Below are 18,245 nucleotides of genomic sequence, written 5' to 3'. Positions count from 1 at the left end.
GACAGGAATATAAATGACAATTCACGTGAAAATGCATGATTTATCAAACTGCTGAGTTAAGCCAAGTAACTGTAAGAGACTTATAGATCTCAGCTGTTTCCCAGTTCAAATAAATCCTGTATTTCAAATGGAAAATGGCCATTCCTGTAATATAAATAATCTTTCCGTAAATATTGGAAGACATATTTCTTTTTCTGAACAGCACCCTTCTCCAGTGCACCAACCCCATTCCCCATTCCTGCCTTCTCTCTCGCCCCTGTTGTTGTGAACTGGGGATAGAAAGATAACCTGCTCCCTTCTTCAAATGACTTCAGCTGTCAGTGAAAGAACACCTTAGCAGCACCTCAGAAACAGTAGAATGTGGACGGGCAGTGGCTGTCATCATTCCCCAGGAGATTGGGGCCGCGTGTGTGTCTCTGCCCGTATGACTCAGACGAGTGATCCCAGAGGGGGAGGCCAGCCTCTGTGGCTCCGTCAGCGCTCAGCCCCTCTTCACGGCAGGGCAGGCGGCTGCTCGGCCTGCGTCTCCCTGGATCAGAGGGCCCCCGACCCGTGACATGGGACCAGGCTGCAGCCTGCCGGTCTCCTCTTCTGCCACCTGACCCCCTGCCAGGAGCCGCGAGTCAGCTACCAGGCCCGAGCGTCGTTCGTGGCTGGGCTGGTGAAGCTATGCTAAATCCCTTGTGAATCCCCCAAGGACATCCTCGTTCCCACTTTGCAGGAGAAAGTGCTCTTCTGGCCTCTAGTGATTCTCTCCGTTCCCTGTGAAGTCCCTGGTGGGCAGGGGATCTGTTTCCGTGGGAACAGGGTTCTGAGCCTGAGTGCAGCAAGGCCAGGGGTGCAGGCGGGTAAGGAGGGACTGGAGATTTAGTGTGCACCCTACTGGGCGCCGCGCCCTGGGGTGAGGGCCTTTTCCTGCCTTGTCAGGCCTCACGGACCCTGCATGGCCATCAAGTATGCATTCTGGCCCACCACCAAACAAGCGCTGTTCCACACGAGCTGAACGTTCTTCGAGTCAACTCAATTCTGACACTGTCTACCTGGAGACCGCGTCAGTACCCACTCAGGCCCACAAGACTGCCCCCGCTTTGGATGCCAGTCGCAAGCCCAGGTTGTCTGTCACCTGTGCTCTGACCAACCGGCTGTAGATAAGAGGTCCCAATGATCCCCACTTGGGTTTGATTAATTTGTTAGAATGCTTCACAGAACCATTTTACTCACTAGATCACCAGTTTATTCCAAGGGATATGATTCGGAAATCGTATCCAATGGAAGAGAGGCATGGGGCAAGGTGTGGGGAAAGGGTGTGGACCTTCAGTGCCTGCCTGGGTGCCCCGCTCTCCCCACACCCCTGCGTGTTCACCAGTCCGGCAGCTTCCAGAAGCCTGTCCTTCCGTGTTATGGAGGCCTTGTTACACAGGCGCGATTGATTAAATCATTGGCAGTTAGTGATTAAGTCACCTGCAGCCCCGCTCTCCGCCGCGGAGGCAGTGGGGCTGAGGCACTAATCAGAAGGTGGGTTCCCCTGGCACCCAGCCCCCATCCTGAGGTGCTGCCCCAGAGCCACCGCCTTAACGTGACCTCAGGTGTGGTTGCAGGGGCCTTGTTACGAATATCAAGACACCTTTATTGCTCTTAACACGTAGGAAACTCCAAGGGTTTCAGGAGCTCTGTGGCAGAAACAGGATGAAGGCCAAATATATATTTCTTAGGATAAGTCAGGCTATCCCAGGCAGTAGTTAGACTCCGAGTGTATACAGAAGGCCAGGAGGTGGAAGGGGCAGGTCGGCGGCCGCCTGGCCCATAGTGGGCTCCTCGGCATTTGGTGCGCGGAAAGCGGTGGTCACATGGACGAAGTGGTGGCGCAGATAGGGACACGGGGTCCGCCCTAGTGCATTAGCAGCTTCCCACCCTGCGAGCCGTCATGTTTCAGCCGACGAAATCTGTCGCAGTTCTTTGGGGAATGAACAGCAAACTTGGGAGTTTTAACCAGTTCTCCTTGCGCCCTTCCCTGCTCCAGGCTCACCGAGAGAGCGTGGCGATCAGTGCGGCCCCCGATGTGACTGCGCACTCGGCCCCCGTGAAGCTCTACGACAGACCGACCAAGGCGCCTGCCCCGCAGGCGGCCGCTGCCGGCGCCCAGGCCCCCGAGGTGCAGGAGGGGCCGCCCAGCCCCCTGAGCGAGGCCTCCAGCGGCTACTTTTCCCATAGCGTCTCCTCCGCCACGCTGTCCGATGCGTTCGTCCCTGGCCTGGACAGCGCGGCGACAGCGGGCGGGCAGACCCCCGGCTCGCCCCCGCCGGCCCTCTGCCAGGCCACCCCGGAGACGGAGCTCCCGCGTCCCCCGACCGCTCCCGCAGCGGACGGTGAGCTTCCCGCCCCCCGGCACGGCCAGGGCAGCCTTCTGTCGCTGCCGGTCCCAGCAAAGCAGGATGCGTGGGGCGACAGCGATGGCGCATGCGAGGCCAAGGAGCTGGTTTCCTCTGAGAAGGAAGACGCGAGCGCACCCCCGAAGGAATCGCGCAGCCGGCAGGGCGGGGGCGAGGTTTCCCCAGCCACCACGCGGCTCGGAAGGCCCGAGAAGCACGCAAAGCCGGCCGCGGGCTCAGAGCTGGACGCCCCCACACCACAGGTTCCTCCCGACCTCCTGTCTCTGTCCCCTGCTCCCACGTCTCCGTTCAGAATCCAGAAGGTGCGGACCTCCGAGCTGAAGTCGTTCACGCGCATGCTGGGCGGAGACCCCAGCTGCCCGTCGGCGGCCGAGGAAGACCTGCTGGCCTCGGGGGCGCTGGGCGTCGGCGGGGCCGGGGCACCGGCCCTGGGAAAGCTGGAAGTGTCCTCCGATTCTGAAGAAGCCAGCGAAGTCCCAGAGTGGCTCAGAGAGGGAGAATATGTCACCGTGGGCACCAACAAAATGGGCATCGTGAGATACATCGGGCCCACCGACTTTCAGGAGGGGACGTGGATCGGAGTGGAGCTGGACTTACCTTCAGGTGAGTGGTGCTGCTTGGGGCCTGGTTCCCGGCGCGCAGCTGACTTAGCCGAGGGCGGGCTGGAAAATGAACCTGCTGTGTGCCCCTGGGCGTGTCATTGGACCTCCCCGAGCCTCTACTTTTGAGGTCACTGCTTTTCAGAACCAGGAATAAGAGTTTCCTAAGCCTTCTCTTTGTTTAACCTACATTTTTCAGAAACCTAAGACATTAATTGAAAGTCACTATCAATTTGGTAATGAATTTAAGTGCCTTTTTTTTAAAGTCACAGAGGCCTCTGCTCTTGAACTGTAATAACAGTCTAACAGCTCTGTGTGCCGCGGCCGCTCGGGTTGCAGACACAGATGCCTGTGGGGGTGCTTGGACGCCTGGGCTGGAGAACAGAAGGCGGGGTGATCTGAGGTGCATTCCAGGCTCACCAGCCTCTTAAATGTCATTGTAGAATGGCACATCTTACAAGCGACTGGATCACCATTTTCCGAAAAACCAGGGGCACAACTTAAGGAACTACTTGGTCCTTTAGATGTTTGTATTTGTTTTTTTATTTAAGAAGGAGAGCAGGAGCAGGGGGAGTGGCAGGCAGGAGGAGAAGCAGACTCCCCGCTGAGCAAGGAACCCCACATGGAGCTCGATCCTGGGATCCTGAGATCATGACTTGAGCGGAAGTCAGATGCTCAGTCAGCTGAGGCACCAGGCATCCCCATATGTTTTTTTTTTAACACAGCTTTATTGTGATACCAATTCACATACTGTAAAGTCTACCTGTTAAAAGTGAACAGTTTAATGGTTCTGAGTATATTGTGCAACCATTACCACAGTCTACTTTTAGAATAGGTTTGTCAACCCTCCCCCACAAAAAAGCCACATGTCCATTTATAAGGCAGTCTCCTCCCTAAGCCCTAGGTAACCAATAATCTATTTTTTGTCCCTCTAAATGTATATGAAATGTCCCAATCTGGACTTCCACATAAAGGGGATCAGGCAGTATGTGGGCTTTTGTGACTGGCTTCTTTCACTTAGCATGATTTTCCAAGGTAGATCCGGTTACAAGCTGGGTCAGCCCTTCATTCCTTTTTATGGCCAGATACACAATTCCGTTGTGTGGGGGGGGCACCTTTTGTTCATCCATTTGTCAGTGGGTGGACATGTGGGTGGTTTCCACTTTTTGGCGCTTGTGAATAATGCTGTAAGTTGGAAGTGGTTCCAGAAGAGTCCTGTAGCTAGAATATTTTTTGAAGGAGTATCTGCTAGTGCAGGGGAATTGGGAGAGAAGTTTATATCTGCAATTGAACTCAAGAATTGAAGAGGAATTAACAAATAGATCGGTTCATCCAACAATACGTATTAAGCATCTACCATGTAGCAGTCACCATGTTGGATCCCAAGGATACTTTGAGGAGCGAAATAAAGTCCCTGGTTTCACTGGACTTTCATTTTAAGAGGGAGAAAATTGCCAAGTAGACACGTAAATAAATAATTAAAATTTGATAGTAATAAGTATGAAGAAAATGAAATGGGGTGAGCGGGCAGGATGGTGGGGAACCTGGAAGCAGGGAGCCGGTGCTGGGGGGGGGTGGTGTGCATGCCCTGGGAGCCAAGTGATAGCGGTGGCCCGAGAGAGATGGTCTGTTAGGTGCTTTGAGAGGTGCACTGAGGGGACCCTTGTTGACGGAGAGCAGAGGTGTGGGGGGGAGAGAAGGGCAGGTCAGCATGTGCAGACAGTGAATGTAGAAAATTCATGATTGTTTTTGCTGCAGAGATCATGTTCCCCACCAACCTGTCCCCATGGCACATTGACATGTAGGGGTCATGGGGGCCCGTTTCTTCAGGCACCCTCTCCCTGTACTGACTTGAGTGCGGGGTTCTCCTTCTTCACCTCAGTGCATTTTCTGTTGCTTTTACAAAGGAAACTTCCTCATGCCATCTTGATACATCAAGTGTGATATCTCACTAGCTACAATTTGGTAATTTGCCAGTTTCCATCTGTTAGAGTCAGGAAAAATAATCGTTCTACAGTGACATCCATCCTAGGTTTACATGTTGACCAGCCAGGTTGAAGAAGGTCCGTGCCCCAGGCTCGGGTGGGGTCGGTCCAGCTCTGCTTTGGTGACTTGCCCGCACCCGGACATCGGAAATGGCAGGACCTGGGGCTGCCCGGGGGTGCCAGTCCTTGGGGACCACCGTGTGCCTCCGGGGTCACCCCGGCCTCCTTTGCTCAACAGTGAGCCACCAGGCACACAGGGCCCCGGAGCGAGAGGCTGTAGGAAGCCACCCCCATGTGTTCTTCTCTCTTCCCCTCAGGTAAGAATGACGGCTCCATCGGAGGAAAGCAGTACTTCAAGTGCAACCCCGGCTATGGGCTGCTGGTGAGGCCAGGCCGGGTGCACAGAGCAGTGGGTGCGGGCCGGCGGCGTGGCGCAGGGCTCCGGCCGCAGGGCGCCCCCGAGCCCCGCAGGAGCAGCACCCTCTCCGGCTCCGCCACCAACCTGGCCTCCCTGACAGCGGCTCTGGCCAAGGCAGAGGGTGCCCCGGCACTGAGGGCCGACAGGAGCCATAAGAACCCTGAGAACCGAAAATCCTGGGCCAGCTAAACCAGTGCTGGATGCCGTGCCGCCCCCCCCCCCCCCCGGGTTGCATCCTCCCGGGCTGCTGGCCTGCTTCCCTCTGCTTCCCAGGCAGAGGCTGACAGAGAGGCGGTGGCCAGTGCCCCCTTCCGAGCCTTGCCAGTGACAGCCCCGGGGTGGGGATGGGAACTGAGTGGGCAGGGACACCTTAAACCCCCTTCCGTGGGGAGCACGGCAAGGCATCCTTTCTGCACAACACAGGGCTGCTGACCTCTCCCTGCTCCTCCCGGGACGCTGGAAGCTTCATTTCTTCCTCTGCGCAGAGAATGGGGAGGCATCTCAGCAAGGTAGAGGGTGGAAGGTTCTAGGAGCCCAGAGCCGTCCTGGATTGTGGGAGCGAGGCTCCTGCCCATCCCCATGCCTGGGGTTCCTCCCCGCCCCTCAGGGGCTGCTGTTGTTCCTTTTTTTGGTTCTGATGACCCCATTAACCTCCTAACCTTCCCAGTGCCTTTCTTTCCTGCAAAGGTGGGGCATCCTCCCTATGCCTCCAGAGCCAGCACCCCGGCTGACCTACGCTGGACCTGGCTTGCTCCCTAGGCTCACTGCATCCCTCTGGCCCCCAGAGTCCCTACACCAAGTAACAAGCTCCCGTAAGTGCCTCTGGCTAGCCTCCTGGGGTTCCTGACACTGGGTTCAGGGCGCCCCAGCAAGGGGCACTGGGCCTGGCCCCTCCCACCTTTCCCTCTTCCTTTCCACAGGGTTCCTTAGGGCTTTCTTTGTGGGTGTGTTAGTGTCTTTAATACCTGCAAAGTGTTTTCTCTTTGCCATTTATTCCCTTAACAGAGTGCTTAGAATATATTTATTTATATTTATTTTTTCAAAATCCGAAGTCATTCGCGAGCCACAATCATCTGCCCAGGCATGAGTGCCTGGGGCTTGCCTCGCACATCACCAGCCTCTGAGGTCACTCAGGGCTGCTAGCCTCCGGCCTCAGGTGGAGGTTCCCAGAGGGGCCAGAGGATGATGCCCCTCCTTATGTCGTTATTGACACAGATACACAAGTGGCCTTACTCTAAGGTGACAGTGACAACTTGGAGAATTATGTTGTGCTTCTGCAGTGACAAAGTCAGAGGCATCACGACCTTATCTGGTGCAATTTTAGTTTCTTGGAAGGATCTTAGACTAGTTTAACTTCTTGGCAGTTCCCTACCCTGACTCCCTCACCGAGCCTGGGGGACTGTGGCCTAGCAGAGCTCCCTACTGTCCCTGTGTCTGGCCCTTTGCGGAACCACAGACGCGTCCCAGACAGCATGAGACCTCCAAGAGCATTGCCCACCTCCTGCCAGGATACCTCCGGGCCTGGAGCCCTTCCCTGCTGGGCTCACTGGGAGGGGGTCTGTGGAAGCGGGCAGAGGGCTGGTGCCTTGCAGGCCGCAGTGGCCCAGGGCCCATGGGGCCCCTCCATGGCAGCAGTAGACCAGTGACCACCTGCCGTGTGCATCCTCACGAGCTGACTGCAGGAGCCTAGGGGACATCGTGGCCCCTCCGGGACAGAGCCCTGGGTCAGGATTTGTGCGCAGCCATCTTAGAGGCCCGTTTTTAGCTCTCACGTTTAGACCCTAAAAAACAATGCCCAGAAAGCCCTTTTTTGCAAAATCTTGTTCTCTAGGGATTTGAAGCCCCTCCCGAGAAGGAACGCCAGGTTCCGTGCCCCTGGGTGGGGCTGGGTGGGGCCTGCGGGCAGCTGGGGAAGCAGAGCCCCGTGGGTACCCCCAGGTGTGCGGCTGCTGCACGCCGCGTCCCCCCCCCGGGGAGGAGCCTGATTAATTAGCTTCCATTAATTACACGTGGCGGTGCCCGCCCGCCTCTCGGGCCCAGCTCCCTAACAGCCCCTTGTGCGCCAGGGCGGTTTAACCTCCGCCTGGGAGGGGGTGGGCCACACTCGGCGGACAACGCGCCCCCCCCCCCCCCAAGGACAGAGGACAGGGCCCGGAGCGGACGAGCACACCCCTGGCATAGCTTTAGCCCCGCAGATGTTCATAGTTTCAGAGCTGGACGGGATCTTCTCACTGAGAACAGGCTGAAGCCGAGGAGAGGTCGGTGCTTCTTTCCCGCTTGTAGAAGCTTGGGCGCCCGACTGCCCGCCAGGCGCTCTCCGCTGTTCCCCGGAAGCACTAGGCACAGCGCCGTGGCTGCTCTCCCACCCCCGGGGGCCCCTGCGTCCCGTCCTCGGTCGCACAGTTCCCTTGGCCCGGGAGGGCGGTGTCTCTGTTCCTCCGGCCGGGGCGGCCACGAGCGCACCGCGGGGACTCCTGCCGGGCGCCCCACGTGTGAGGGGACCCGGACCGGGGGCGGGGGGCAGCCGCGCCCGCGTGCCGCCTGTCTTCGTGCTGCGCGTTCTGTGCTCTGCTCTTCGGCGGAAGGTCCTTCCCGGCACAGAAGCCCTCTAACAACCCGCGCCCAGTTTAGGGCTCGTCTCTGGGGACGCCGGCGTCCGTGGGCCCGTGCACGCAGGTCCGGCGCCACCCCTTTCGCTGGGGGCGAGCAGCTCCTGCCCCCACAGCCTCCGGTGACCAGCCTGCGGGCCCACGTCGGGCACCGCGCTCACTGGGGAGAACCAAGGGAAGGTGGAAGGCCGGTTGGCTCTGTCGCTCGGGCTGGGTAAGATGGCGTAGACCGCGGTGGGATTGAGGGCCCGAGCAGGGCGGCCGGGGAAGAGCCCTGACCGAGTTCAGACCGGCCGGGCGTGGGAAGAGGTTTCGGGACCACCTTTCCTTCCTCCCAGGCTCGCCGCCACCCCCCCCCCCCGCCTGCTTTTTAAACACGGCCACGTCCCCCGCCCGAGATTCCCCACCACCGTCCCAGGTCCCCGCATCTCTGCCCCCGGGCGCAGCAGCCTGTGCTTGGAGCCCGGCCTTCGCTGGGCCTGGAGCACCCGAGGGAGCGCCGGGCGGGACAGCTCTGTTGCCCCCCCAGGTGGGCAGGTCATCGCTCTTCGTGGGAGGAAGGTGCTGCGGGGGCTGCTTGCCGGGGTTTCCTGCCAGTGGAGGGCGCTTTGGGCCCCGTCCTGTAGAGTGTGAGAGAGGACAGGGCCGCCCCGTCGGAGTTCTCGGGAGGGGGGAGCTGTCACTGCAGCTGGCCGGTCACCAGTGCCCGGAGAGGCGGGTGTGGCTCTCCTGCCCCAGCTGCGGCCCCGCGGGCACCCTGGCAGCCACGAGGGCTGTGCGGGGTCCTCGCAGGGACAGGGTTTGCCGTCCTGAGCCTCCCGTCTTCGTGCTCCGCCACCTGCACGTCCCTTCCAGGCCCGTGTGTCGCCAGATCACTCGGGGTGCAGGCGTCACTCCACTGCAGTCCGCTGTCTTCCCGGGCAGTCCCCCCTCCTTGGTGGGGGAGGGGGTGAGCAGTGCCAGTCGGAAGGAGGCCCGCCCTGCTCTGGTCTCTGGCCTTCACTCTGGCTTCTCGGTGCAGACTCCTGGTAACTCGTTGCTGGGAAAGCAGTGACACGAAGTAGATGTCACTAAAGCTGTAGCCCAGGAAGTCCCCACAACCCAGCATTTATTGGACCAGAGGTGGCGTCTTGCGGGTCGCGTGATCGTGGGAGACGGAGGGAAGCCCCCCATCTCCCCTGTCTTCTGTTCTCACCTTACCGATAGGCCTGATGGTAACCGGTGTGTCAGCACTAGGGTGCAGGATGTGGTTCTGGCAGCTCCCAGGCTCTGGGATCCGGGGTGACAGCAAGAGGGGATGGGCTGCCTGCACGCAGGTGCCGCACGAGGACGTGTCAGGGGCCAGACGGGGGCCGCAGGGGGGCAGCTGTCCGGAATCCCAGCCTGGCCAGAGGGCACGGGAGCAGGAGAAAGCACAGCCCGCGCGTGGGGCCGGGCTCAGCCGTGAAGGGCCTCGTGTGTTTGCGGAGATTGGCGCTTCCGTTGAGCTGTGAATGGGGCCCTTGAAGAGTTTGAACGGCTTTAAGCATTTCCATCCCCCATTACTTCCCTTTTCTCCCCTTGGCTTACTGTTCCCTGTATGGAAGACCCACAAGAAGTTCCAGGGTATTTTCCTGGCGAAGACCAGCCCCACTTGCCTGAGGTCTGCCCGGAGGCCTGCACCTTGGACGGGGAGTGCCGGAGGAGGAGGCCACCTGTCTGTCGTGCCTTATCCTGGGGACGGCCAGTGCAGCCTGTCTTTTATGCCCAAGACACTGGCTCGATGATCTCCACACGCCTCTCTCTCTCCGAGAAGTCCGACGTGCCTTCAGCAGGGCCACTGACACTAATTTTGGGGGGGGGTCTTGGAACATCTCCATGTGTGGAGTTTTGTGAATACAATGGATTCGCATATAAAGAAGTGATTTTGATTGGGGGACTGTATTGATTTGCTGCACATGAAATGGGAGTTTAAAAAAATCCAAAGACTCTGTAATGAATTGTAAAGACTGAATGATTTGTATTATATAATGAACTAAACCTCTGTAATTTTGTACCATATATGCCTTTCCCTCATATGACCAGCAGCCTCTAAATAAAACCAGATGATTTCTTGCCTATGTCTGAGGTTGGTCTTGTTGCTTTTCCCTCCCTGACCCAGGCGCGGGGGTGTTTGGGCTCATTGTAGACGGTCCCACAGGGCAAGGGATGGCCTGGGCCTGAGGCTTTTCAAGATTGAGACTAGAAGAGGGAGGTTCAGGGAAGCAGCAGGTCCCCGAGCGCACCTCTCCGGCCCCTGTGCTCTTTGTGGTGTAGACTGAAGAACCGGGGCGGGGGGGCCCACAGGTGGCCAGTCTTACTCCCCTTAGTTGAGACCTCTCACAGGAGCCCAGAACCAGTGGAAACTTTCGGGTAACGGGAGCATCTGGGCTAACTGGGAGGCAGCTGGCCTGGAGGGGGTTGGAGGTGGTGGGGACAGGCTGCTTCTCTGGAGGAGTGTGTCCCAATTCTCGGCACGGCCCCACTGCCCTGATCTACAAGATCGACCCCCCAGCGGACCCCCTAACTAGGGAGCCGAGGACGTGTTCCACTGCTGCGCAGGTGGCCCTGGGGAGGGGATGGTGGTTGCAGACACTGGCAGGGCTGGTCACACCCCCGCAGGCTGTGGAACCCGGTGTTCTCTCTTGGTTCCTGCCTTTTTTTTTTTTTTTTAAAGATTTTGTTTATTTGACACAGAGAGACATAGCGCGAGAGAGAACACAAGCAGGGGGAGTGGGAGAGGGAGAAGCAGGCTTCCCGCCCAGCAGGGAGCCCGACGTGGGGCTCGATCCCAGGATCCTGGGATTGTGACCTGAGCTGAAGGCAGACGCTTAACGACTGAGCCACCCAGGCGCCCCTCCTGGTTCCTGCTTGTCCCCATCCTCAGGACGTGGCGCCCAGCGTGGCCCAGCACGGTTCACAGCGGCCCGTCCGACCTGGGCGGATGGACAGGTCTCCTGTCAGATGGAGCACGGGGCGGGGACGAGGCCGGCCCAGGGTGCTGCTTTCACAGGGGACCGACTCCCTGGGCAGCCCTGCGGCCGCGGCTCACTTGGCCCTCATCTGATGTGAATGTCCTTGCAGATGGAGAGGGCCGATCGGAGGTGGCCACCGGTCGGGGCACATCTTTGCGGGACTCGTTTATACTCCTAAGTGTCAAAGAGTTGTTCTCAGAGAGAAGTACTGCCAAATTATGACAGAAATTTGGCAGCCGGGAGCGGCCCTGCTCTGAGGCAGGAGTCTGAACGCAGAATTGATCTAGCTCCTGGGATAAATCCTCATTTTCGAGTTGCTACTTGTTCTCTCGCAACTCATATTACCTTTTCTGTCTGCCTGAGGCTGTGGGGTTGTTACGGTTGCTCAGACCCGAAAATGGGCTCCAGTGGACCCGTCCCATTTAGTTGGTTCAGTCACTCACTCGCTGAGTCGCTCAGTGCCCTTGTCCTGCACCGGCGTCGTGCAGCGAGCGGGGCCGACAAGCGATCCCGACGAGCCCCACGGCCGGATCTAGAGGGCAGGGGGCCGCCAGGAGGGGCCCCAGGGGCTCTAGGGGTTGAGGAGGTTCCCTCCAGGCTGATGTTTGCAGGACTCGGAAGGACAGGAGGTGGAGGGGGTACTGCTGGGCAGGCGGCGGGCCTGAAGGAAGCAGAAAGCAGTTTGGGCCCAGACAGAGGAGTGTGAGGCGAGGTGCCGAGGGTTCTCGGTATTCCCTCCCCCATCTCCCGCCCACCTCCACTTGCGACTTAGGGTTTGGGGGCAACTTAAAATTTAGCAGAGCTTTTTTTAACGATGTATGTATGGTAAGAAGAGAAAACCGTTTACTTCTCAGGCTTCTCTGAGGAGGAGTAAGCAAATCAAGCCGAGTCTGTTGGGTGAGAGGGGGCTCGGGCACTGTCCTTGACTCCTGCATAAGGATCTGACCCCAACCATTGGATGTCTTTAACACAACGAAGCTTCAGCTTTCTTTGATTCCATTTTTCCACTGCTAAAGGTGAAGAAGCCCTGGGAAAGATGGCTCTTTTAAGAAAACGAGGTGCTCGGCATGTGGCCTGGAGTGGGAGAGGGAAGGTGCGTGGAATGTCACGGCTCGGCACGAGGAAGGACAAGGCCGCGGTCCCCGCGGTGGAGAAGCCGCTAGGACCGCAGCGGTTCTGGGATGGGGAGCAGCTGGGGGTAAGGAAGGCGGAAGGGGAGGGAGGCGGGGGCCTGCGTGAGGGCGCCACTGGGCGGGACAGCCCGCGGAAGGCCCGGCCGCTCCCGGGTGGGAGAAGGCAGTTCGGTCGGAGGCGGACGGACTCAGGGGCTTTCGTGAGCAGGTGGCATTCCCTCTCAACCAGGTGGTATTGGATGTCACCCCAGCCCTGCTCAGGCGTCCTCGGGTCTCCGGGCGCACCAATCGCTTTTTTTTTTTTTTTAAGCAAAGGCACTGACGTCCGAAAGGGAAGGCCGCCGCCCCCCCACCCGCCGCCACCCCGTTAGTGTTGGGGCGCTGCCCAAATGACCGTCCTTACCCAAAGAAATCCCGACCAGGCTTTGTTCAGTTATACGTTTTATTCTCTAATAGGTACAATACTAAAATAAACACAAATTAAAAAAAAGTTTTATTAAAACAAAACTGTACAAAAAAGCAGTATACTACATTTTAATTACAGAACAGTCTACTGTCCAAAAGGCACTAATCCAGAATAGGAGATACAATGATACAGGACTCATTTGAACTATTTTAATCAATACAATAGAGCACTTGTTTCTTTGACCATTTACATCTAGAAACAAGGGCTTTTTGCTACAGTCATTACACATTGTTATAAATATGAGTCCCACAGGTGAAGGTGCAGTATCGCTCTCCCTAGACAAGGTTCACGCCAAGAGGGACTGCCGTGGGGCTGAGAGGTGGGCGGGCGGCGGGGGTGGGGCCCGGGCGGGGCGCCGGACGCCTTCCCCGGGGAAAGGCGACCGCCCTGGGCGCACAGAGCTTGTCTTCCGGCCTGGCCTCTCAGATGGTTGGTTTCTGGCCGTTACTGGCAGCCACTTTACCCCCCTCTTGTGTGTTAGCACCGGGAAAGTGGGTTCTGAGATGCTCCAGGGAACTGGGGCTGCAGGTCTGGGTGATGAAGCGCCAGCAGCTCAGCAGAGGGGAGGCATTTTGGTAACCTGGTCTGAAAAAGGCAGAGGGACACAGAGCCCAGGGACGGCCAGTGAGCGGGGCACTAGAGCCAGGCAGAGCCCCCTGCTACTTTCTGGGCAGACTTCTGGCCCAGAACTGAGAGGTCCTGCATCTCCTCCTGAGGGACCCGGTGGAGTTTTCTGTTAGGGAGATCTGACAATCTTTTGTTTTCGAAGTTGCTTTCTGGAAGTGGGATTCTGCTTCCCAGAGGCCAGTGCCCTGCCTCACTGCTGCCTCAGGACCGCGAGCAGCTCCTGGGCAGGAGAGGGCCAAGCTCAGTCCACTTCTGCATGTTTGGTGGCCTGGACAACTCTCTAAACCCCAGATTTCATTCTCTAATGGACTCTGGACCTAAGGAAGAGAGATACTGCAGCTTTCCAAACAGTGTCATACACATATAAGACAAAGACAGGCATCTGATGTTAACAAAAATAAGTAACAAAGAAATAGGATTAAACCAAATCTCTTCTCACAGCATCCTATACTACATCCTCCTTCTGCTTAGCAGAAAATTGTACGTACACAAAAATACAAATACACAATTTTGTAGAACAGTCTGATTTTAATATATTTATATATATTTATATTTATACGAGTGGCAGGTTAGTTCATTATATAGAGCTTTTTGCACTTTTGGCTCATATGCAACAAGGCTTATAAATTCAGCTTTAGCTTTCATTCAGGTTTTATAGCTTTTGAACAATTGTTTTCACATTTAAAGCAGCATCCAATTTGCACTAGGAGTTTGTGGTGATTACAGGAAAGATGGGGTCAGGAGGTTACTGACAGGGAAGGCAGGGCCAGGGGCAGATATACATTCCAGTGTGTGTGGCGATGTCAGAGGATTGCTATGGGACAGAGTTGACCATGATGACCCCTTGAGGTAGACTGAACACCTTACAGCAGACTCAGACACAGGTGCGACTCCCCTCAGGGACACATGGTGCACAAGATGGGGGACAGAGACCAGGAGACACCAAAAGGAAACACAAAGACTAAGACACACGACGGCCAAGGCAGGGAAAGGGCGCTCTGCCCCCACACCCATCTGGCAGGGACCCCACACAGCCCGTCGCAGATACTCGAGTATTTGGTGGACACTAAAGACTTTCAGGCAGTCCCAAGGCATCTGGTCCATGGTATCTGATCAGATTATGACCGTCAAACTCACTTTCCATTATAGAACCAGCTGCGCCAGCTCGTTCCCACCCCTGCCATGGACAGGCAGACAGAGCTGCACGTGGTTCCGCCACCGGAACGAGTCCCCAGCACTGCGCGGCCGCCGGAGTGTTCGGGTCCGGTTAATGGAGAAGCAGGCGGGCCTCCTCCGCCTCGTGCTGCACCGCACTGTCCCCTGCGCTGGTGCAGTCCCCGCGCACGCGCCTCTGGGACAACTGACAAGCACCCGGGGAAGCTGTCAACACCAGCATCCGCAGGACCGAGCAGCAGCACACGGCCGACTCCGGGTTGCTCCAGGGCAGCCTCCCTCTCGTCAGCACCGTCACCACCACGGCAGCGGTCTGCCACTGGATCACTTTCATTAACCCGCCTCCCTTGTCTATCCAAATCCAAAGGATTCCTCTGGCAAATCTGCCCATACCTGTTCAATGTGAATGCCCACCATTTGGGTTATTACATTGTCTCAACAAAAACGCTGGATTATTAATGAAAATAAAGTGCCTGGGTATGGATTTGTCCATCTTGCAAAAACTTTCTAATGCACCAACAAATCATCTGAGCGCTGCTTAGTGCCGTGATGTGAACAGAGTGCAGTCACAAAATAATCCGTCGTACACCCACATTTAATAAAGGCCCCGAATTTAGGTCAGACTTCAATTACTTTAAAAAAGAAGCAAACAAATAACCTCACACTCATTTTCAAAGACGCACTTTTGATCTTGCTTCACCCCCCGCGATGATGGCCCTTCTGAGCCCCTGTGAGCAGACACCCTGACCCCTCAAATCTCGGAAGAGAGGACAGGGAGAGGCAGCCAGGGTTCCAGTGATTAATGATGGCAAATGAATCATTGTGTTTTTAACTATGATTATCTGACTCTTTGCCCTCTTGGATCTGGATGCACTTTCCAGCTGCGGACATGGACAGACTGACTTCTGCTCTGCGGCTGTCTTGCTCTCCCCTATCTTCCCCACTCAGTAGCTGCAGACCTCGCGAAGCAGGCTCCTTAACATTCTCGAGGAGCCGAGACTGGAACCGCATCAACAGAGACATCCCTAAAAAGCAGCACAGGAAAGAGTGACAAAGCCAGCCTGATGGGGCAATGACGATGTCGCCCTGCCCACGAGCTTGCCCTTGCAGTTGTTCTGCCTGCAGAACGCCAGGGACCCTGGAGAGGGGCAGCTCTCTGCGCCCGCCCCTGGGGGCTAAGTGCAGGGTGGGGAAGGGATGGGGGCAGGGCACAGGCCGACTCTCTGGCAGGTCCCAGAGGTCTGTAACTTGCTTAGGCACTTAAAAAACGTAACTAGAAATGTATCCTTGGAAGGTACTGCATACCCAACGGTGACTATGGCCGTGGAAGGGAGGGAGGGGAGCCCAGGGGAATCAGAGAAGGCTGTGGGCTCTTCCAGGGGAGGCAACTAGGATGTTCTTGGTATCTTCTGGAGAGGAATGTCCCACCTTGCAGCCTGGGTGAATGTGAAGAAACCAGGGCTGGGCCCAGCAGGGGCTTTTCTCTTTCCTGTTTCTGCAGACCAGGGCGAATGGACGGGGGAGAGCAGGTGTGTGGGAAGTCGGGACAGCCTGCTCTAGACTCACAGCCACAGGACTGCACGGGCCTGCTTTCTGTTGTCCGCGTGAGAAAAACTACTAGGAAAGAAGAGGCCCTTTCGAAAGGAGTGTTCTGGCAAAACCAGTGAACAGTATAGAAAAGCCTTGCCAGAGATGCCGATGCTTGAAGGGAGAAGCTCCCTACCCTCCAACCCTTGCCCCCAAGAACTTTGGTTTTGGTTTCGTGGTGCCCATTTTCAGAGATGCAGGATCAAGGGGCTCACTGACTCTAACATACTGAAATGTGGTTTTCAAGGCAAATCATTAACAGTAATGCTCTTGAAAGGAGCCCACGGCTGAGCTCTCACCTTCATTCAGTCCGCTCTACTAATGTGTGCACTGCCTACCTGGCCTAGGACTCTGGCATACAAACAAGAGTTGAGGGTAGGATCACTAGAGCGGCTGCTGTTTACGTTAATACAGAACTAATGTCGTTTTGCTTCCAGTTTAATAGCTTCAACGAATGATGAAGTGGAAAAATGACCCTCATTAATTTATGCTGGGCTCTTAGTTCCAGACAAGCAACAAAAGGGGAGTGGTTTCTGGGCTTAAAGGAAGCCAGAAAACAAGACTGAATTTCAGCGTGACCTGGAAGTGATGGGAAGCTGGAAAAGTTATAAAGGCGACACAAATCTTGTGACTCATCTCTGCTATGCGTACTGGTTCGTTAAGAGTCACGTGCGCTTCCCAAGGACAGAGTTAATGTTTCCATTCCGAAATTTCAGGGGCACCCAACTGCCACCAGTCATGCCAGATCTGGATCAATAGCTAAACGGAAGGCACACATACCTTGTTCCCTTCACATTAGGGTGGGTTTTCTTTTTTTTTTTTTTTGGTGGGAGGAATAGATAATCAAAAAACCCCATTAGCCAGCTAATGAAACAAGGTACCTATTACAGGGGCCACCAATCCCAAGTAGTCAACCTGGTGAATCCGCTCACGGGGCCACTCCAACTGGGGCTTTCCTCCGGGGCGGATTCCACTCGCTTGGGCTTCAAGGATGCCCAGGACACGACAGAGTGGATGAGAAGAGAGAGGGACAGCCAGCCTCTGAGAACCACTTATTTGCAAGAGGAAAAGAGCTGGAGAAGCGAGGGGGAGAGAAACATGGAATTTCAGTCCCGTCCTCAGGTCAGCTTGGAGTTGGTGCCCCTGACAGTAGTCACTGAGCTGCCACCTGAACCCCGAGGCAGCTTGCCCCTGTGCCGGACTGTGGTTATTAGAAAGTTCTTATGCTGAGCCCAAATCTGCACCTGTCTTCACGCAGGGCAGACACAAATACCAGAGTCCCAGAACCTCCTACTGGCTCAGGCCCACTGCCTCTCGTGACCGTGATGGACGTGAGAGCAGAATGAGCTGGAATGGCTTAGCTAAACACTTCTGTGCAGAAGCAGGATGCCTAAAAGTAAGAGATGCTCTTACTACGAAGATGCTCGAAGAGCTAAACAGAGGGAAAACAGGAAGTGTGTGAGATTTTTAACATTCTCTGCTTCAACTAACTGGAAGTGCTAGTAAATTCTACTTCTCCTCAAAACACAGATGAGACAGCCCTACTGTTTCTTTCCCCAAAGAGGCAGGAACTCATATTTGCCTTCGGAAGACAGGATGCTTGAAACAAGAGGTTTCACATCACAGCTGCAGAGCCTCCCTTAGGTCACACTACCTTTCTATCACTGTCACTAAGCAAGGAGAAAGACCAAGGGGAAGGGATGCTCTTGTGTCTAGATCATCACGGTAACACTAGTTCAGTATCAGAGGGAATGAAGGGCATGGAGAGAGGATAGCATTGGGAATTCTCCAGCGTGGTCGTGTGGGGAAACGAAACAGGTTAAATGCAGTGGTTTCACTCAGAGCAATGCCAGGCAGACTCTGTGGTCCATTCTCCAATGAACATCCTACCAAGACGAAAGGAGCAAATGGAGATTTCACTCTTCTCCATTAAGGTGTGCAGTCTGTGAATCTTCAAGAATAAACGAGACAGAACACTCAGCACAGTGCCTGGCACACAGTACATGCTCAGTAAATGTCAGCTGCTATTATCATGGGCTTTGAATGCTTCAGGAGGTCTGAATGTTTGTCTCTTGTTGCATCATGATTTAGAATGACGTCTTTACTCTGTTTTCTTGTAAGAGCAACTTCTGGCGTTTTCTTCCAAAAAATATGTATGTCATGGGTAAGTACTACCCATGTTTTCATGGATTTTGGTGAGTTGGCTTTCTTTTTACTCTGTTTTCTTGTAAGAACAACTTCTGGCGTTTTCTTCCAAAAAATATG

At 55.9% G+C, this 18,245-nt stretch overlaps 2 protein-coding genes across 2 annotated transcripts in view; one reads left to right on the top strand and one right to left on the bottom strand.

The window, feature by feature from the left end:
* KIF13B (kinesin family member 13B) overlaps positions 1 to 10,100 on the top strand; it is a 196,845-nt gene extending 186,745 nt beyond the window's left edge. The window contains exons 39-40 of the mRNA XM_028114271.2: positions 2,021 to 2,993; positions 5,292 to 10,100. Of these exons, the coding sequence (XP_027970072.1) occupies positions 2,021 to 2,993; positions 5,292 to 5,581 (1,263 nt within the window). The 3' untranslated portion in view covers positions 5,582 to 10,100. The remainder of the gene's footprint in view (positions 1 to 2,020; positions 2,994 to 5,291) is intronic.
* A 2,472-nt stretch (positions 10,101 to 12,572) lies between these two features.
* HMBOX1 (homeobox containing 1) overlaps positions 12,573 to 18,245 on the bottom strand; it is a 199,903-nt gene continuing 194,230 nt past the window's right edge. The window contains exon 10 of the mRNA XM_028114269.2: positions 12,573 to 15,418. Coding sequence (XP_027970070.1) covers positions 15,404 to 15,418 — 15 coding nt within the window. The 3' untranslated portion in view covers positions 12,573 to 15,403. The remainder of the gene's footprint in view (positions 15,419 to 18,245) is intronic.

Source organism: Eumetopias jubatus, unplaced genomic scaffold (assembly GCF_037043125.1).
Source record: "Eumetopias jubatus isolate StellerSeaLion01/CBP00866 unplaced genomic scaffold, mEumJub1_p1.0 scaffold_2, whole genome shotgun sequence".
Taxonomy (NCBI): domain Eukaryota; kingdom Metazoa; phylum Chordata; class Mammalia; order Carnivora; family Otariidae; genus Eumetopias; species Eumetopias jubatus.
Note: the sequence above shows the minus strand (reverse complement) of the source record. Positions and strands in the feature narration are given on the sequence as shown.